General features: G+C 49.7%; 1 protein-coding gene across 9 annotated transcripts in view; it reads left to right on the top strand.

The window, feature by feature from the left end:
• The window catches only part of SFSWAP (splicing factor SWAP), a 73,346-nt gene extending 54,110 nt beyond the window's left edge, over positions 1–19,236 (top strand). For 4 of the 9 annotated variants that reach the window (XM_084762590.1, XM_084762588.1, XM_084762596.1 and 1 more), the window contains 6 exons: positions 2,404–2,669; positions 7,748–7,900; positions 8,880–9,035; positions 17,296–17,469; positions 18,330–18,402; positions 18,868–19,236. In XM_084762590.1, the coding sequence (XP_084618716.1) occupies positions 2,404–2,669; positions 7,748–7,900; positions 8,880–9,035; positions 17,296–17,469; positions 18,330–18,402; positions 18,868–18,933 (888 nt within the window). In that variant the 3' untranslated portion in view covers positions 18,934–19,236. The remainder of the gene's footprint in view (positions 1–2,403; positions 2,670–7,747; positions 7,901–8,879; positions 9,036–17,295; positions 17,470–18,329; positions 18,403–18,867) is intronic. The other 5 variants (XM_084762591.1, XM_084762589.1, XM_084762594.1 and 2 more) reach the window with 3 other exon arrangements.
• Positions 19,237–19,525: the final 289 nt, after the last annotated feature.

Raw genomic sequence — 19,525 nt, 5'->3', positions numbered from 1 at the left:
GAACAGAGTACACACAAGTGAGGGCAGCCATTATGCACTGTGGTGTGCGGCATGCAGAAAGGCGTGCAGGAACGTGAGCCCTGCAGCCATGGAAAGATACGGGCAGCAAGGAGAGAAGCTTTAACCAAGAGCCTGTCTGGGTAGGGATATGTGGAGCTTGACTGAGTCTCCTACTGTTTCACTATCATTTGTAATGAATAGAGATAGTAAGACACGTCTGTAAGCCTGTAATGTAGCTCAGATGGTGGAGTGCTTGCCTGGCATGCACAGGGCCCTAGGTTTGTCTTTGACACGTTAGCACACCCTATCATCCCAGCACTGGGGGGATAGAGGCAGGAAGTTCAGACGTTCTGGGCATGGCAAGTTAAGTCAGCCTGTGCTACATGAGACCTTGTCTCCAAGTTGGGATGAAGGTTAGGACAGTATGAGAAGGCTCTATAAATAGAGGTAGGTGCTTGCTGCCAACCCTAGTAAGATTGAGTTTGATCCCTGAGACCCACATGGAGGAAAGAGAAAAACTGACTCAGTAAGGTGTCCTCTGACCTCCACACACATATAAATAAAGATGTATAATTTTTTTTTAATTATGTAAAGCCACATCTGCAGGCAGATAGAACAAGTTATGGTTACAAGGTTGCCTCTGTTCTCGTCCGGCTGTTGTAATAGAAACTCAGGCTATCAAAGTCACTTGTCATCAGCCTGCTGGTGGCACCACAGGGCTGACCCAGCTTGTGCCTTCTCTCCAAGTGGCTCCATTCCTGTCTGCCAGCTTTGGCCCTGTCTCTAACCCATGGATGTTTGATTCTGGAATGGCCTCCCTAGCTGAGTGCGCTTGAAGATTATTTCATCAGGGCTGCTTCAACAGAAAGGGAACGGGAGGAGCAGGCGGTGAGAAGTGTCTGGCTGCTTTCAGACTAAAGGACTCAGAACAAATCGACAGTTTATAAATGAGTCAAATGGCCAGGCTCATTGGCACACGCCTGTAATCCCTGCACACAGGGAGGCAGAGGCAGGCGGATTGCTGTGAGTTCAAGGCCATCATAGACTACAAATCAAGTCTAGGATGCACAGAGAAACCTTGTCTGGGGGCTGGGGCAGGGGGAATAATCAAACCCAAAACATTACTAATCTCATGAAACTTCATGGAAAACACTGCCCTTGACTTTGCCAAGTACATTGATGTGCACTTGGCCTACAAATGATGGCATATTCACCCAGTGAGCCACATAAATGTGGACAGGAATTCTTACAGGCTCCACAAGAATGTGAGATAAGGTCCCAGGTGGTACTACTAGACTTGTCAGAGCTGCCTAGCTCAGCCAGCTCCTCAGGATGGACAGACACCCACAGGGCAGCATTCCACCATGCATGTAGATCATGGTCCTTTTCTGCATGCTGCTCTGCCCAGTCCCATTGGTCATTAGAGGTGATTTTTACATGTCCAGGTTGAATGTAAGTGATGTCCTAAAATGTCCTCATTTACACAGAATAATATTACTGGATGGATATGGTGGTCTATACCTTTAATCCCAGCACTCAAGTAGATCTCTGTGAGTTCCAGGCCAGCCAGGGCTATATAGGTGAGACCTATCTAAAAGAAGAAAGAGAGGTTAGTGGCACACTAAATTGTTTACGCAGTCTATGCTGTATAACTAAGAATATTGCATCTATGGTGATAAGCCTGTCTGTGGCTAAGCATGGTGGCCTAAGCAGCAGGGAGCCCAGGGAAGAGCTGAGAGATCTACCTCCTATCTTGACAGTTGTAGGTAGCCTTGTGGCCTCAGGCCAACCCACTGGGCAGCTCCTCACTGTGAGCTATCAGTTGTGTAACAGTCCTGTGCAGGGATACTCACAGCCGCCTGCCAGAGCAGGCCCGGGTGCATCAGGAAGACAGGGCCCTCCTACCCACAGTTGCAGGGTTACAAATACACACACTCAACCGCTTCTGTTCTCATTCTGTTCCAGGGCTCCCAGATATCTGGGGCAATATGGGAGGCTGGTCACACAGAGCACCTGCTTTAATTTTTTTCCATAAACCTTGACCACTAAATCCTCTAGGGACAAAGTGAGAACTTTTCCATAAGTACCATTCGATGACTAGTTAAAGCAACATTTCTCCAGATAATGTAGTTTTGTCCAGTGAGGTTGGCTTGTCTTTTGAGGCAGGCTCTCACTGTAACCCAGGCTAGTCTAGAATTACCTCTGTAGCCCAGGCAGGCCTCAGACTCAAAGCAGTTTCCTATCTCTGCCTCCCACATGGTTGCATTGCAGGTTTGATCCACCACACTCAGCAGGGAGATTTGTGTAGCTAACCCCTGAAAGGTGTTGGCTCAGAGACAGCAAGATCTACCCTTTCAGTGTTATAGTCCTTGTTGATGTCCACACATTCATTTATATTTTTAGGAAACTGGTGTCATGCCCTGTCCTCTGCTGGTTGGAGGCAGAACTCTGCCCATGTTGGAAGTGAAGCCTCCAGAAAGGCCTTCAAGCAGATGTAGAGACCCACCGAGAGAAGAAGAAAGAGAAAAGAAGAAGAAGAAGCACAAAAAACGGTCTCGAACGAGGTCGCGCTCCCCCAAGTACCACTCATCTTCCAAGCCCAGGTCTAGATCCCACTCAAAAGCAAAGCACTCCTTGCCCAGTGCCTACCGGACAGTGCGGCGGTCGAGGTGGGTGCACTGCGCTCATGCCCTCCTGCTCCTGCTCTGCTCTGCTCAACACTATGAGCCTTCTCCTGGCACCTTAGAGCCAGCATAAACTTAAATGAGCACAGGCTGGAGTGTGTGGGGGTGTCTGTGTCCTGCAAATCTAGAGGAGATCTTTCCAAACCCCCTATGTACGCTTTTCAAAGCTTATCAGCCACAAAGGTTAAATGATTCATTTATGCCTCTTATCTCTACATAGCGTATTATACTTCACTCTTCACTCAGGAGGTGGAAGCAAGAAGATCTCCAGTTGAAGGCCAGGCTCAGCTACACCAGGGTGCTAGCTCAGGCAGTACACAGGCTAGCTCAGTGCAGCCCGAGGACTTGAGTGAAGAGGCCAGGCATAACGATCCATGCCTCTGTTCTAGCATGTGGGAGCTGGGTACAGGCTGAGGCTCACTTTCTATCTAGCCAGCTTGGTCTAATCAGCCAAGTCCAAGCCAGGGAGAACTTGTCTTATAAAATAAGGTGAATGGGCTGGGGGAAGAGAGGAGGTGGGTCAGAAGCCTTTACTCCCAGCATTCAAGAGCCAGAGGCAGGTGGATCTCTGAGTTCAAGCCAGTCTGCTCTGTATAGCAGGTTCTAGGCTAACTAGGGATCCATGGTAAGACCAGTCTCCCAAAGCAAGACAAACAAAACAACTCACAGTAAATGGCTGCTCAGCAAGAACAGCCAAGGTAGCCCTCTGCCCTCCACAGACACAAGTAAAACAAGTTACCCTCTCCCTCCCACCGAAATGTATAGAAAAGGGAATTGGGTGAGCATAGTGACACATGCCTATGATCCTAGTCCTTGGAAAATAGAGGCAGGAGGATCAAGGCGTGCAAGATTATTTTCAACTGTATAGCAGCAAATTTGAGGAGACTGCTTCCTAGGGAGTGGGTTGGGGGATGAGTGTTTATAGGCTACGAAGTGAGCCTGGCATGAGTTGAGTTATAGAAAGCCATAGGCTGGCATGCTGGCGTTAGTTTGTGTGAATGAGCTTCCCAGTGCTGATTACTTCTGAGTATGAGTGGTCCAGCAGCCGTCTCCGCTCAGTCTGTGATGTTCTATGGTGTCTGCAAGTGAGTGTAAACAAGGCAGCATTGTGGATCCTTTTCCTCCTCAGTCTGCTGCCTCTCCAAACATCCTATCAAAAAGCTCTCAAAAGGAACCAGGGGTCCAGGAAGCAGTTTGCCGTTCCTGGCAACAGTTAGTAAACTTGTACTTCAGGGCACCAGAGATTACACACCCTTGGTGTTAGAAGGTTGAAAAGTGAGGCTCCGTGGCCGCTGGTGTGAGGGAGATACACAGCACCTGTCCAGTCTTTAGCTCTCACCTGCCCTGGACGGCCATGGTGACCCCTGGACTCTGATCAAGTGACCTCACGCCCAGCATTCATTCACTCCCTATACTCCTTTCTTCTGGGATGGTGTCCTGTGTTCTTGCATGTGCTGTGCACATTGGCCTCTGAGTATATCCTGAAAGCAATGTGCTTTCTTCTTCCTAACACACACCAAGCCTAGGCTTGACAAGTCTCTGCCCTCTGGTCTTCACTGGGGATGGCTTTGTCTTCATAGTGAGCCTTTGCCTCTAGTTCTTGCAAGTTCAACAATTTGCACCATTATTATGCACACTCAGAAGCCTTACAGTTGTAATTAAATGAACGTTTTGCTGCCATGCTTTAGTTTTTGGGGGTTTTTGATTTTTTTTTTTTAAACGCTCATAGAATTTGTTACAGATCTAAAGAGCACGGGGTTGTCAGTCCTTCAGCCTTCTTCTGGCCAGTCAGTTCTCCCTGATCTCTACCTCAGGGCTCAGACAAAGGAAAGAGCAGTCCCCTCGTGGCTCCCAGGCCTTGAGCCAATGGAGAGGGCTTCCAGGCTCTTCCTCACTGCAGGCACCCTCGCTAGTCTCAGCATGTGGCAGGGCACACTGCCTGCCCAGCTTGTCCCCAGGTGGTGCTGTTGACTGGAAGCACTCTCCCAGCCTCTGCATTGTAAGTTCCTGGCTATATTTAACTGTAGTCCTTCACTATAATGGACTAACTCATTTTACATATTATTTTGCCTTTTAAAATGTTTTTTTAAGTTTGCAATAAACTTAGATTTGCATATTTTATACATTATTTATAACACTATATCTTCAGTGCCTACAGGTCCAAGGAGCAAAACCCTACTCCTTAGTGTAATTCTCAGTTAAAAGACACAATGAAGCTGAAAATTTCCTGACCATTATCTCTTCTCTGATGGTAGGCCACCAGTTTTATCCTAATTTGACCTTCAGTGAAAATGTTCTACAGTGTCAGCAGAGCTGGTTAATTTCAAACCCCCCCCCACACCGCCAACTTCCATCTCAGTGCCTGAGGTGGGATCAAAAAGACACTTGCTTCATCTGGTCAAATAGCACACGTACCTTACAGCAGGAGATAAGTCCGTCTTTGGTGTTTGGTTTTACAGTTTAGATAGAACACTAAGACAAGGTCTAGCCTTGCTGTGGAGTAAGAGTTGGTACTGTGACCCCTGCCCTAGCTGCTGTCGGTGAGCACAACACACAGAGTTAGAGCGTGCTCCCTGGAAGGAGCCGTCCTGCACTGCATGCACACCTCACCCTTTATCCTTTTGCTCCAGCTCCTGGAAATAAGAGGCTCATGCTTTATGGGGTAGGATCATATTTTCCCAAGCTGAAGCAGAGCTGCTTCCTAGTCCAGGCCCTGCCAGCCCTCTAGAAGCAGTTTGAAAGCTCTGGTTATGGCAGGTGCGGTAGCTGTGTCTATGATTCCAGCACTCAGGAGAAGAGAGGGTATCCAGGGCTAAGAGAAAAACAAACAAACAAACAAACAAACAAAATGTGCAGTTGTGACTGAAACAGGATGGTAGGCTCCATACTATGAGCTGTTGACACTTTCCACAGTGCAGGAAGTGCAGATGATACTCACATTATTTTGTCTTTAACTGTCCTTTCAGGTAGAGTAGCCCATTACCATGGTAACAGCTACAATAGGATATGCATACTAGACTTATTTTTCAGGCCTGACACAGCCTAAGTGGTCATTTTTAAATGATGACTGCTAGCTCAAAGTGAAATGCTGCAGTTGTTGGCAGCATTCTCCTGTGGTAGCACACTGCGACTGAAATGCATTATCTTCTCTGTACTAAGTGGCTCCCTCCCCTTATCAAATGCACAATGGTATGTGTTTGTTTACTGTGTGATCTGCTCGTAGGACTGAAGCGTTGCTCACTCCATATGTCTAAACTGTAGGTGGCTTTGGATCTGCAAAGGCAAGTCCTTCATCATAAAAATGTTCAGTTTCGCCGGGCGTGGTGGCGCACGCCTTTAATCCCAGCACTCGGGAGGCAGAGGTAGGCGGATCGCTGTGAGTTCGAGGCCAGCCTGGTCTACAAAGCGAGTCCAGGACAGCCAAGGCTACACAGAGAGACCCTGTCTCGAGAAAAAAAAAAAAGTTCAGTTTCATAATGCTCACTACCTCAGAAAGCTTAGTGGTTATGAGGAATTGAGTCGTTCTTGACCAACGTGTAAATCTTGTCCCTGGTGCTGGCCCTGCACTCACTTGGCTGTGTCCAGCTTTCAGTCCTACTGAGGTGAAGCCCCAGGCACCCAGTTAAGTCAGGTGTAGCAATTTGGGTATTACAATGAAGCATGAAGCTATGCTTACCTCTTAACTTCTGAGTCAGATTCCCTGGGTATTCAGGTGTTCAGCTGAGTGTCCGAACAGCTCTCAGGGCAGCCCAGCCATTGGAGAGGCTCTGTATGACAGGCATTCTTCAGGGGTAACTCTGTAGGTCCCTTCATATGGGGGTAGGTGCAGTCTAATGAGAGTTTTGTTTGTTTGTTGCTAGTTTTATTTATCACTCAGTAAGAAACATAGTGTGGTGGTGCACACACCTTTAATCCCAGCACTCAGGGAGGCAGAAGCAGGCAGATCTTTGTGCATTCAAGGTCAGCCTGGTCTACAGAGTAAGTTCCAGGACAGCCAAGGCTACACAGGGAAACACTGTCTCCAAAAACAAAGAAAAAAAAAGCCAAAAAGAACTTGTTTAGGCGAAATTGAGGCTCTATTTTAGTTTGAAATTGGTGAGTCTTAACCGTCTATTTTACTATCCACTTCCCAGTAGTGAACTACAGGGAAAAAAATGAGAAAAGGAAATTTAATCCCCAAACCTGTTTTTTTTTAAAGGGGTGATGGTTAGAACTTCTGTGTGGTGACAGTGCCCTTATGGATGTGGGGCAGTAGTTTTATGTTGGGGGTATCTGTGACCAAGCCAGGTAAGGCTTCACAATGCCAAGCCTGTGGGAGAAATAAGCAGAGATGCTGACTTGACCCCAGTGCAGTTCACCTTAACACCAGTAGCCAGTTCCCACTAGGTTAGATCCACACCCTGGCTGCCAGTTCACCTGTTGCTGTCCCATGGCTATGAAAAGCCCAGGTGCAGTAGCAGAACAGACCAGGTAGTTCATATGGACCCTGACACTGGCTTTCAGAGGATAGTTGGGAGTTTTATCATTAAAAGTGTTCTGCCTCCCAGAGCAAAGCATTGCAGTCACTCAGGAAGGGATGTCTTTGTTGCATTATGCCATGAAAGTTTTGAATTGCAACCGCTTGTCTTCTTTAAGAAGGCCTGTGGTGACATTGCACTACTGATTTACTCTTAAGCTGGAATGCCTGGCTCTTGCCCTGTCCTGGCCATCAGTATTAAGAGCTTGGTTAACAAAATTAAACACATTAAGGCTGTGATCTGCTGCCCTGTTCTGAGCAGGGCTTCCTTCCCAGAAGATTTGAATTCTACTGGGAACAGCCACTGTGTTCTGAAGAATTCATAATACTAATAAGCCACTGCAAAACAGTATTGTACTTCAACGTTCTGAATCCGCAGGCATTACAAACTAACTTATTTTTCCTAATTGTTGAGTTTATTGTAGAATTCTATGCTAAGCATCCATAGGTGCTAAAGCTTTGAGTGAGCGGAGCTTTCTCATGGCTCTGGTTGCACCCAGCCCGGCACATTTCATTCTGAATATGAAGTATGTGCCTCCGACCGCAGGCCCTCAGCCTCCCCAGGGATCTTGAGTGTGGAGCCTTGTCCCAGCAGCTCGGCAGTGGCGGCAGCACAGCAGGAGAGTTATCAGGCAGCCTCGGCCTCGAGCAGCTTTGACTCCTGGAGCTCTTTTGAGGGGAAACCTGGTAAACCGTCAAGGTGTCTGACTGCCCCCACCTCTGTAGTCTGTGTAGCCTAGGGAAGGTCTGGGGAGACAGGCCACCTAGACCAGCCCTGCTGGAGAGGCCAGCATGGGCCCACAGGGGCCAGGGTGTGACCAGAACTTGATTCCTGAATAACTGTGTTGTTCTTAGTGGGAGGGAGGAATTCGTTGTGCGTAGAATAATTCAATGAAGAACTTTTTCAAATGGTGGAATCAAACTGCTCTCTTTATATTGTTTTTTGAATGAGTTGTCATGGAAACAGAACAAAGGGAGGAGTTTGGGTTTGGTAGGGCTTTCCCCACCCCCCAAATTTCTGCTTATTGCAGATTTTCCTGAAATAGCAGATGGACAGAGAACTAAAAGCCTCAAGCCGTCACTGAGGAACCCTCTACTAAGGGCCTCTACCCCCACAAAGGGTGAGACAGTCTTGAGGGTCATTCTTGCCGTTTGTGTCGTCTATCCCGGCATGAATCAAACAAAGAACAAGTGTTAGTAAATGGTTTTGTGTCCATGAAACCGCCCATAAACTTAAAGTAGTCAGTCCGTCATGAGAGCATCATGTTCTGAGCAGGGTTTGGGGCTTCATGCCAGTGGCCTGCAGTGTGGTCCTAGTGCCTCCTGCACATGGCCTGAGATGAGTGATAGGAAGAATGGCAAGGGGCAGCCTGCAGTCCTCGGCTTCTCAACCGTTAGTTTCTCCCTACTGACAGTGTGTCAGCGCCTTTCCCTGCCTCACTGAGGGTAGAAGCAGCCTCAGTGAGCTGAAAGCTTCAGGCCGTGAGTGAACACTAGGCAAGAGCAGGGGAGGGGAGAGGTGCTGGGCCTCCAAGCTGGTGTCAGTATGCAGGGCCTCTAAAGGAGCAGGGCCCATCTGAGCAGCCTGCATCTCAGACAGGACCTCTCAGCTCACGCTAGGGATGTGCACACAGACCAGGCCTCAGACAGAGCTAAACTCCACCTTGTTGTCTATCTAGGTCACGCTCTCGATCTCCAAGAAGGAGAGCTCATTCTCCTGAGAGACGACGGGAAGACAGGAGTGTCCCCACTGCCTACCGGATGAGCAGCAGCCCTGGAGCCAGCAGGAAACGGACGCGTTCCAGGTGGGCCACCGTGTCCCACAGGGAAAAATGGTCTGTAACCTTGGTGTCACCTGTGGGAAACAGTTGCAGATAATGAAAGAGGGCGGTCTAGATAGTCAGTAGTCATGTCTCCTCTGGGAGCCCAGCCTTGCCTAGTAGTGGGGTGCTGTCTCTTGGGCATGTGAGGGGTCCAGGGCACAGTTGTGTCCATGCCTATGCAGCCTTCACATGGCTTTTCTCTGGACCCTGCTTCTGCTTAACACTAGTCCAGAGACCTTGCTGTCTCTCCTAGATCCACCCCAGTCCCTCTTACTTGTCTGCAAGGACGAGAAGGTTCAGCTAGAAAAATAGGAACTCCTCGTCTCAGTGTCCTGCCTTGTCTGCAGTGATAGCGCTGGAACCTGGGTGGGGTGTGGTGATGAGCAGGGTGGAGAATAGGTCCACGCCCTGGGTCTGAACCACTCACGGGAGTCTGTCTCCATCGTGAGGATAACAGCGACGTCAGCCAACATGGTTTTAGAGCAGAAGTCCCGGCAGTGAGGTTTCAGCACTGCTGAGAACCTCAAGCTACCCTGGCCTCACCTGTCACTCGGGGCCCTAGCACTCTCTGGCTCTTCTCTGACTTGGGGAAGCTGTCTACACTCTGTGGTACCTGTGTCTGCTGCTGTGCCGATCACCTTTCCATCTCTAGAGTGCAGTGCCTGAGATAATCAGCTTATAGAGATCGAGGGGTGATTGTGAGCAGCTCTGAAGGTCTCAGTCTGTTAGCCTTATGCTGGGGCAGCAGCACATGTTAGGGCCAAACCCTTTGTCTAATGACTAGGAAGCAAAAAGGAAGGGCTGGACCCTGTTATCCTCTTCAGGGGCATCCCCAGTGACCTACTAGCCTTCCACTAGGTCCCTCTTGATGGAACCAGTCCCTCCCTGCAGCACCTATAATAACCTTTGGGGTGCCAATTGTAGCCAGGCTGTCTCAAACTACAAGCTCCCAGTAATGACAAAGATTTTTTTTATTTATTATAAAAGCTTGGCCTTAGCTTAGGCCTGTTCTCCATGGCCCACTACCTCTCAGAGTCCCAGCACCTTCTTTCTTCCTCCCTGTTGGCTGGCCAATCCCTGCACCTCTGATTCCTTCTTAGAGCTCCTATCTCTGCCCGGAAGTCCCACCTTCCTCTCCTGCCTGTGCTATTGGCCATTCAGCTCTTTATTAAACCAGTCAGAAGGTAAGGGTAGGTAGGATGCAGCCAGAGAACAACAGTACCAAAGTCCGGCTTGTACTCAGGTCTTGGCTGGTACAGAAACCAGCATTTGAATACTATAAAGACAACCTTCATACCGAACATAAAAGATCACCCCACCATAACCACACTCTTGGAACCAAGTGTTTTATATATAGGCTTTTGAGAGACATTGGAAAGGTAGACTATGGCTGCAGTGGGTGCAGCCACTCTGTGGCAGCCACGTTCCCAGCATGGGTACTGCCCTGGAACACCCTCCTCAGGGTCTAACAGCTACTGTCACCTAATGGATTGCTTGCTTGCTTGCTTGCTTGCTTGCTTGCTTGCTTGCTTTTCTTTTGAGACAGGGTTTCCCTGTGTAGCCTTGGCTGTTCTGGATTTGTTTTGTAGACCAGGCTGTCCTCATACGCACAGAGACCCACCACCTGCCTCTGCCTCTCCAAGTGCTGGGATTATAGGCGTGTGCCATTGCGCCCAGCCCTAAAGGATTTCTTTAGTTCCCAACTACACACAAGTCATCAGACCTCTACGTATCATGGGACAAAACAGCCAGAAAGAGTTAGACCTTTTAGGGGACAGACCCTAGATTCCAGGTGAACAGTACACATCCAGGCCCCTAGCTGTTGCCCACACAGGACATGAGCGGTTGCCGTAGAATCGCCACCTCTGGAGCTAGCCTAAGGTGAAGTAGCACAAAACAGCCTGTTAGCTGGTCACAGGACGGGCTGTTGATGGGAAAAAGGAGATCTCTTTCCCTAACCTAAGGAGCCAGCAGAGGAGCTGCGGGGCTGATGGATGTCAGCAAAGGTTTCCAATACAAGTTCACATTTATAAGTTATATTCCAGCCTCCTTAATCCTACCAGCTACTGCAGTACGTAGAATTCATTCCTTAAGCAAGTGGTTTAACATTTGAAGTTCATCATCACCTTTGGTATATGTAAAGGGCATGGTCTAAAATTAATTCTTACAGTAAAAGATCTCTCTCAACAGAAGAATTCTTGCATTGCCCTCAAATTAACCTTTGCATTCAGAGAGAGACAATGGGAAAAGATGTGGAGGGGCTGGTGTCCACAGTGCTGGAGGGGCTGTCCCTCGTCTTAGCATTAGGACTTAGGAGGCCACTGGCCCTTCTGCTGGAGCACTGTCTTCTCAAAAAGTCATGAAGAGGCAGATCAGCTGCCTTGGGGCCTCTTCGCTGAGCACTGCTGGTTGCCCAGGAGCAGCCACTGAGAATGTGCAGCTGCCCGCCCTGTGTTCTCGACCTCAGGCCTGGAGCTGGACCACTTGCCATCGAGCTCACCCTCCCTCCACCTTGCACCTCAGCGGACAGTGGGGTCTGCTTTGATCCTGTGGCCTGTAGCTAATTCACTGTTACTCTGACACTTCACCTCACCAGGTGGAGGGGCGTGCTGCTACTCTGATACTGCACAATCTGAGCAGTTTGCTGAAGAAGGTTTAGGGATTTTGTTTTGTATTTTGCTTTTCAAGACAGGGTTTCTATGTGTGGCCCTGGTGACAGCTCAATCAGTAGACCAAGCTGGCCTAGAACTCAGAGATCTACCTGCCTCTGTCTCCCTAGTGCTGGGACCAAAGGTGTGTGCCACCACTTCCCTGCCCGCTAACTAGGGGTTTTAATGTGGTACTGAGAGCACACACCCACATTTGGTCAACAGCTCACTTGGCTGTGTGTCCTCTCCTGCTTCCCTCTGCAGAGTCCAGGTAAGCAGTGCTGCAGAAGGCCACAGGCAGGCTCATGGTATCGGTCAGTGGGAGGAGCACCACATACTCTGAAGAATGCATCCTTAGTGCTGCTGCACCTGGTCCCTCTGCCTCCCCCTCTGAACAAGCAGGTCACCTTCTAGGAGACACTGAGAAAGCACAGAGCTCTGTTCCCAGCAGTTTTCTGCCATGTTAGTGAGTGACAGCAAGAATAGCTCCTCTGGTCCTATCTCTCCTCGTCATCAGCTGGCCCCTCCCTTGTTTAGCACTGCTCTGGACATTGTTGATGGTACAGTTTCCTGTTGCTCTGTTCTGTCTAACTGTGACAGGCCCAGCGGCCTCCAAGCCAGTGGTGCCTTGTTCTGCCTCTGGTCTTGGTGCTATTCAAACACCAGCGTCCCCTGCTACCTCTTCTGCCCCAGCTCTGAGGTCTATCCTTTTTTAGTTCCTTTTCGTTCTTTTAATTTTTATTTTATTATGTATGTGTATGGGTGTTTGCATGCATGTGTGTCTGCGTCACATGCATGCCTGGTGCCTGTGGCGGCCATGAGAGAACTAGAGTTACAGATGGTTGTGAGCTGCCGTGTGGGTGCTGAGAATTAATCCCAGGTCGTCTGGAAGAGCGGTCAGTGCTCTTACCCACTGGCTCGTCTCTCCAGCCCTCTCTGCTTCCTTTTAGTGAAGGTCTGGAAATCAGGATCTAAGCCTGATGCATATGTTTAGAGTGAAATCTGGTAGACAGGCCATAGCAATGCACACCTGTGACCCAGGCGTTCACTCATTTGGTGGAGAAGGAAGGAGCAAGACTTCAAGGTTATCCACAGCTATGCAAGTTCATGACCCTGTCTCGAAGCAACACAACAGAACAGTAGCATCCATACACAGCATGTGCGTGATGGGGACTCATGTTTCCCTAGAGTGCACAGAATTCCCACTGTAGCCAACAGGAGATCCTGGTTACTGCAGTAAGGAAGAAACTGTCGGAGTGGCTTCTTGCCGTTGCATTCCTAGTGTGAAGCGCTGCCTCTGGCATAACATTAGTGCCTGAAGAGTTCTCACTCTGTATGAAGCATTACTCGTTCAGGGTGAACTTTGAAAATGAGGACGTTTACAGTCCCTGCAACAACTGGGAAAACCAAAAGTGTAGAGGGTGGAGCTGGCAAGATAGCTCAGTGTGTAAAGATGCCTATGGCCAACCGTGACAGTCTGGGTTTTATCTCTGTTTGGTTTTTTTGTTGTTGTTTTTTCCAGACAGGGTTGTAGCCTAGGCTGTCCTGGACTAACTTTGTAGATTAGGCTGGCCTCAAACTCACAGCGATCCACCTGCCTCTGCCTCCTGAGTGCTGGGATTAAAGGCATATGCCACCACACCTGGTGCACACCTGCTTTTAAAGTAGGTACACAACACTGGCTAAGACTGTGGTGCTCTGAGTTCCCTTACCACAGAGCAGTGTGCCAAAGACCTGTGACAGTATGAAAGCCATGAGTGGGTTTACAGCACACTCCATGTCCGTTTGCTGAGAGAAATCATCACTGGAAAAGAGTCAGTCATGTTTGGAAGTGGGTACTGGAGGGATGGCCCTTCTCCTTTGTTGGGTAGGTACCAGCTAGGAAAGAAGTCGGTTTCTGTAATGTTTGCATTGTACTACAAGGAACAGAAAGAAGTGTGGGAACATGGCCAGGCTATCTTAAGAATCTGGGGAAAGCACAAAGCAGAAGCAAAGAAATTATAAAAGTGAGATGTGACATTAGCAAAATAAAAAGCAGCGTAAGAAAGGAGTGGAACCAAAGATTGTTATGGAAAAATAGTCAAAGAATTCACCAGTCTACGGTTACATTGATGAAGCAGGAAAGGCCTGCAGACTTGTAACGGGTAGTAAGGAAATTCTGTCTCTCTGAGAGATGGACAGAGTCCCAAACTGACATAGGAGAAGGTCATCATTTGATCAGTTCCTTGTCTGTTTAAGAAAGTCCAGTTTAGGAATTAGAATTTATAGTCTTAGAACCTTCCTCCTCAGCTCCAACCCCATTTTCCCTGTGAGTTCAGTGTACAAGAATAGTGTGGCAACCACTCAGGGGTCTTCTCGGCCCAGGGAGGAGGAGCACTCCTCGCTCACCTCCAAGACCCTGTGACTAATCCCTAGGCCAGCAAGGACTCTGCGTGTTCATGTTCGCAGACAAGCAGAGAAGCATTGAGCCTCTCCTCCACTCTCACAAACTGCACTGCTCACACCTCCTCTCTTCCGTGATCTATGGATCCAACCCAACCCCAGCGAAAATTCTAAGCCTTTTGAGGAACTGGCAGACAAACTCTGAAACCATGGCAGTTCAAGAACAAAGGTGGTGAACTTTGGCCTGGAGATACCGAGATCCCTGTGGAAGCCACAGTCAGGCTGTATGGGAAAGCCCTGAGCGACTGCAGCATCCTCGAAGCCCACACAGTCAGGCTGTATGGGAAAGCCCTGAGCGACTGCAGCATCCTCGAAGCCCACATAGTCCGGCTGTATGGGAAAGCCCTGAGCGACTGCAGCATCCTCGAAGCCCACACAGTCAGGCTGTATGGGAAAGCCCTGAGCGACTGCAGCATCCTCGAAGCCCACACAGTCAGGCTGTATGGGAAAGCCCTGAGCGACTGCAGCATCCTCGAAGCCCACACAGTCAGGCTGTATGGGAAAGCCCTGAGCGACTGCAGCATCCTCGAAGCCCACACTGGCCTGGCCCGAGCTTAGACCACAGCACTGACACAGTTCAGGGACAGGAGAGTTCTCTAGCAGAACTTGCTCAACCTGCTGGACACTGGGATAAGAGAGCAAACTACAGACGTTAGTTCATTTTAGATCAGCAATCTAAATGCACAAGGCAGAGCCAGAAAACAGTGTGCCACTAGAGAACTCCTCAGGATGCAGAAAACCCTGCTGGGCTGGGGAGACAGCTCTGCCAGTAAAGCGCCTGCCACACAAGCAGGAGGACCTGAGTTCTGTCCACAGGAGCCACATAAAAAGCCAGACAGGTGGCACGTGCTTGTAATACCAGTACCAGGGAGACAGGCAGGCAGGCTGGCCCCTGCAACTCAGCAGGCAGAGTTCTGAGTTTGAGGCCAGCCAGGGCTACGCAGCGAGACTCTGTCTCCAAAAAGCAAAGTAGGTAACAACCGAACGAAGTCTGAGGTCCTTCCACAAGCGTGTGCATACACACTCACAAGAATACAAAAGAAGACCCTAGCAACTGGAGGAAAGCGCAATAAAGTCAGTGTCATTAAAGTAAAAAACCTGCTTCCAGGGACAGTTAAAAGACCAAGTGTTCATTCCCCTAGTAAAAAAGCCCCACAGTGCCTGTGTCTGACTGAAGTCCATGCCAACATCAAGAGGCCACTGACACCACAGAGAGGCACATCAGGGTACAACCGAGAGGATGCTGAGCATCAGCAGGAAGAATCTCGGCAAGTTCCTGCTTTTGCTCAGTGACCTCGCTTAGAGTGGGTGAGCAAGGGTGCTCCCCAGCTTGTGTTCATAGCCGCAGGCCCGAGGCGCCTCTTAGTAACAGCTTATACTCTTTTACAAAGTCAGTCACGCCTGCAGGACTTTATGGCTGCTCTTCTCCCCACGGTGCACTGGGGCCATTTGGCCACAGAAGCAAAGTTACCAAAACTGCACACTGAACACTGCTGCTGTTCTTATGAGATCAAGTAGGGACGCACCCAGGTTTACAGGTGACCTGGAGGCACTGTTGAGGTGTGGGGATTGGTTCCTGCAGAGCGGAGGTCACCAAAGAGTGGAGGGAAACACAGGCAGAAGGACACTGAGGGAATGTTCCAGAACAACAGGTCACAGTGTTGCTTTGGCCTCTTAGCAACAGCCAGAGAGCTAAGTTGCAAAGTGTCCCTCAGTGACTTCAGAAGTGAGCAAACTGCTTCGCCCCAGCAAAAGCTTGACTTCTTCCTGTGTGAGGTCAGACTGTTAAGATTAAACCGGTGCTGGCGAGATGGCTCAGCAAGTAAAGGTGCTTTGCTATGCAAGCCTGGCAGCCTGGATTTGATCCCCAGGACTCAGGAAAGGATGAAACAGCGGGAAAACCATCTACAGTCATCCTATGACCGCCATACTTGCAGACCCCACAGCCCCTCATTAGGCAGGAGCATTCCTAATCTTGGCACCAAAAAAAATACAGGGGATTCCACAGCCTGGTAAGAAGCAGGGCAACAGTTGATTGCGCCTTGTCCACCAGTGGCTATGTGGACAGGCTTTGGCAGGCTCTTCCTGGAGAATAGAGGGCTAGGCTGGCTTGGGAAGGGCCTTTGTGCCTCTCTGATCCTTTTGGAAACCCAAATGCCTTAGAGCTGTGTCCATGGCGACCACAGGACACATTTTGAAAGCAACATCTGAGCAGGGAGGCTGCTCGGTGGTGCCCTGCAGCCCAGGAGGGAGGGAGAAGTCCTAGGAGTGATAGATCTGCAACGCATGTCAGAACAGACTTGGTGGGAGGTGGAGTGCAGGCTGGCAGTGGCTGTCCTGTGTACTGGGGCTGGATCTGAGAGAAAGCACATGGCATTTACCAAGTATGCAACCTCCCATTCTCCCTGCTATGTGTCTGGGTGTGTGTGTACATCCATACACAGTAGAAACAGCTAGGTAATGCCAGAGCCTTCAGTAGGAGTGGAACTGGGCCTGAGGGCTTGGGAGCCCTGACCTGCAATGGGAGCAGGGTAGTGGTCAGAGCTGAGCTGGCACTGCGTGCAGCAGACACTCCAGTGCAGGCCCAGGCTGCCCCCTCCTGAGTGTTCATCAGATGAAGCAGGGGTATGCAGGATTTGGCTGATAATGTCCTATCTTTTAGCATGAGTGAGAAAGCAATACAGACTTTCCTAGAGACTGCCCTTGGTGGTTATCTTGGTATTTTCAATACAAATAGATTGTTCGTCGTATATTAAATGCCAGACATTTCCCCAGGACTAAGCTTCCTTACGGAGAGGCTGGCTTCTGGATGGTTCTTTTAACACCCAGTACCCTGTGGATACACAGGCTCAATTGACTGAAGGATTACAGCTATCTGAGGCATGCGTATGAGGCTGGAGACGTACTCAGCTGGTAAAGTGCTTACCTATCGTGCATAACACCTTGGATGTGATTTGCCAGTGCCACACATGTCAGGCATGGTTGTGCATCCTTGGGAGGTAGGAGGAGGAGGATCAGGAGTTTAAGGTCACCCTCAGCTATATAGTTGAGTTCAAAGCCAGCCCAGAATATATGTCTTTTTAAAAAAGCTCACATGTATGAAGGGGTCCTTTGACACAGATAAGTTCAGACTGCCCTCTTATCCCGCTGCATATACCCTGACAAGAGCATTTCCCTTTCAGGAGTCCCCATGAGAAGAAGAAAAAGCGACGTTCACGGTCTCGCACCAAGGCCAAGGCCCGATCACAGTCACCTTCCCCGAATAAGCAGGCAGCACAGCGTCCCTCAGCCCATTCAGCCCACTCGGCCAGCATCTCTCCTGTGGAGAGCCGAGGTTCCTCCCAGGAACGCTCCAGGTAACCATGGCTTCTGGGTGGCTCTCAGCAAGGCCCCACCATTGCTTCTCAGGGAATAGCGGGTACCAAGTGACCTGAAGTGGGTGTCCTGACCTCGGGCAGGAGCATGGAAGGGGCACCCCCTCTGAATCCATGCCCTGTCAGGCATTTGGATTCCTTCAGTGGGGAAAAGAGCCCCTAAGGTGTGGGATTCGGTGGGTCTCAGTGAAAAGCAGGGTCTCAGGAAGCTGTTCCTGTCGGGATTGTGTCTACCAGACAGTCAGGCCTTGAACACTAGGGAGTCTTGAGTCCAGGGCAGTTTGTGAGGAGAAACCCTGCATTCTTGGCGGGAACTTTGATAAGCGTGAACAGGGCGTGCTCAGTTCAGACATGTCCATGGCCGCTCCATGAGGAACACAGTGTAGTTTACCTAAGGGCTCGGCATCTGGAAGGTGCCATCCTAGGCTTGGGAAGCAGGTAGTCAGCCTCTAGTTCTGATTCTAGGGGCCTTTCTGTGGGTGCCTCTTTCATTAGCCTCTTCTTCCCAAGCATTTATGTCATGTTAGTATTAAAATGTGAGTTACCTTCATTTTATGAGGTACTTGACATGGACATAAAATGCATGTTCCTGGGATGGGAAGGCGCCTTGCTGGGTAAAGTGCTTCTAGCGTAAGCATGAGGACCTGGAGGTGATGCCTAGGCACGGCAGCATGCATCTAGGACCCCAGCAGGCTGAGGTGGAGGTGAGCAGACCTGGAGCTGCCCATTGCCTGAGCAGTAGACTCAGTGAGAGCCCACCATAGTTTTACAAGTATAGAGTGTGGGAACCAATCTTCAGATTTGTGAGTGTGTCTGAGCCTCTGTTCTTGTCTCTGCATTAGGGGGGTTTCTCAGGAAAAAGATGGCCAGATCTCCTCAGCAATTGTCTCCTCTGTGCAGAGCAAAATAACTCAGGTAAGATGGGAGTGCTCCTTTTCCTTTTCATCTTCTATTTATGCCCCTATCCCCTTTTTTCCCCTCATCTGCTAATTTTCCTTCCTGCCCCGTTTGACCAGTACTGACCCAGGTCAAAATCTTGGGCTGGTCACCTGTTGACTCAGTGGTTCTGGCCCTGCCACTACCAAGCTTTAGGTCAGAGCCCATGATGCAGGAACAGGAGGAAGTGATCCTCATCTTCCCAGGAAGCTCATGTCCTCCTTGTGGAGTTGCCATGCTGTGGAGCCTGACTCTCCACAGGTGACAGACACATCCTGGACCCTGCTTGTATCCCAAGGCCACATGATGTCACAGCTGTGGGAGACTTGTAACAAGACAAAGAGGGTAACTTTGGTCCCTGTGTAGCCTGGAGCAGGTTCACAGCTCTGTACATTACGCGAAGGCAGGCAGCTCAGAGATTTCCCTCCTGTCTCCCCCACACAGGACCTCATGGCCAAAGTAAGAGCAATGCTCGCAGCTTCCAAAAACCTGCAAACCAGCGCATCTTGAGATGACAGCCATGGAGCCGGCCCCAGGCGAGCAACATGCGGCTGCAGCCACAGGTGCTGGGCTTCGGCTTAGAGTAGCCCCAGTCCAGAAGTTGGGAGCTGAGCTGCAAGCTCTGCTGACCTACACTTGACTACCCAGGCTCTGCTGCCTGACTTCCTGGGTCAGTCAGTGGCTTTTGTAAATTTTTGGTGACATTTTCAGTTTCAATTTTTGACCAGCAGTCTCTTACCTGTATATTTGTAAATATATCATGTTTCTGTGAAAATGTATTATCAAATAAAACGAGAGGAAACACCTTTTCTAGCTAGCAGCCTGGGACAGCACCTTCCTTCCGTGTGTCTGTCACTGAACATGTGTCAGCATGTGGGGAAAGCGGGGTCTTCCCTCCTGGCTGTGGAGGGGAATGCTCCCTCTGGGATGTCCTACCTGTGTCCCCTATAGGGCTCTGCCCAGGCCGTCAGTCAGAGGTGGTCCTGATACTCTAGCTCTTGACTGCCCTATGAAGATGCAGGTGTGCGTGCCGATCCCCTTCTCAGAATACTCAGTGCAAAGCACACAGGTCCTGACTCCAGAAATAAAGACCTGCTGGCCT

Source organism: Acomys minous (genome assembly GCF_964271855.1).
Source record: "Acomys minous genome assembly, chromosome: 16".
NCBI lineage: Eukaryota > Metazoa > Chordata > Mammalia > Rodentia > Muridae > Acomys > Acomys minous.
This window is presented reverse-complemented; position numbering and strand designations above follow the sequence as displayed.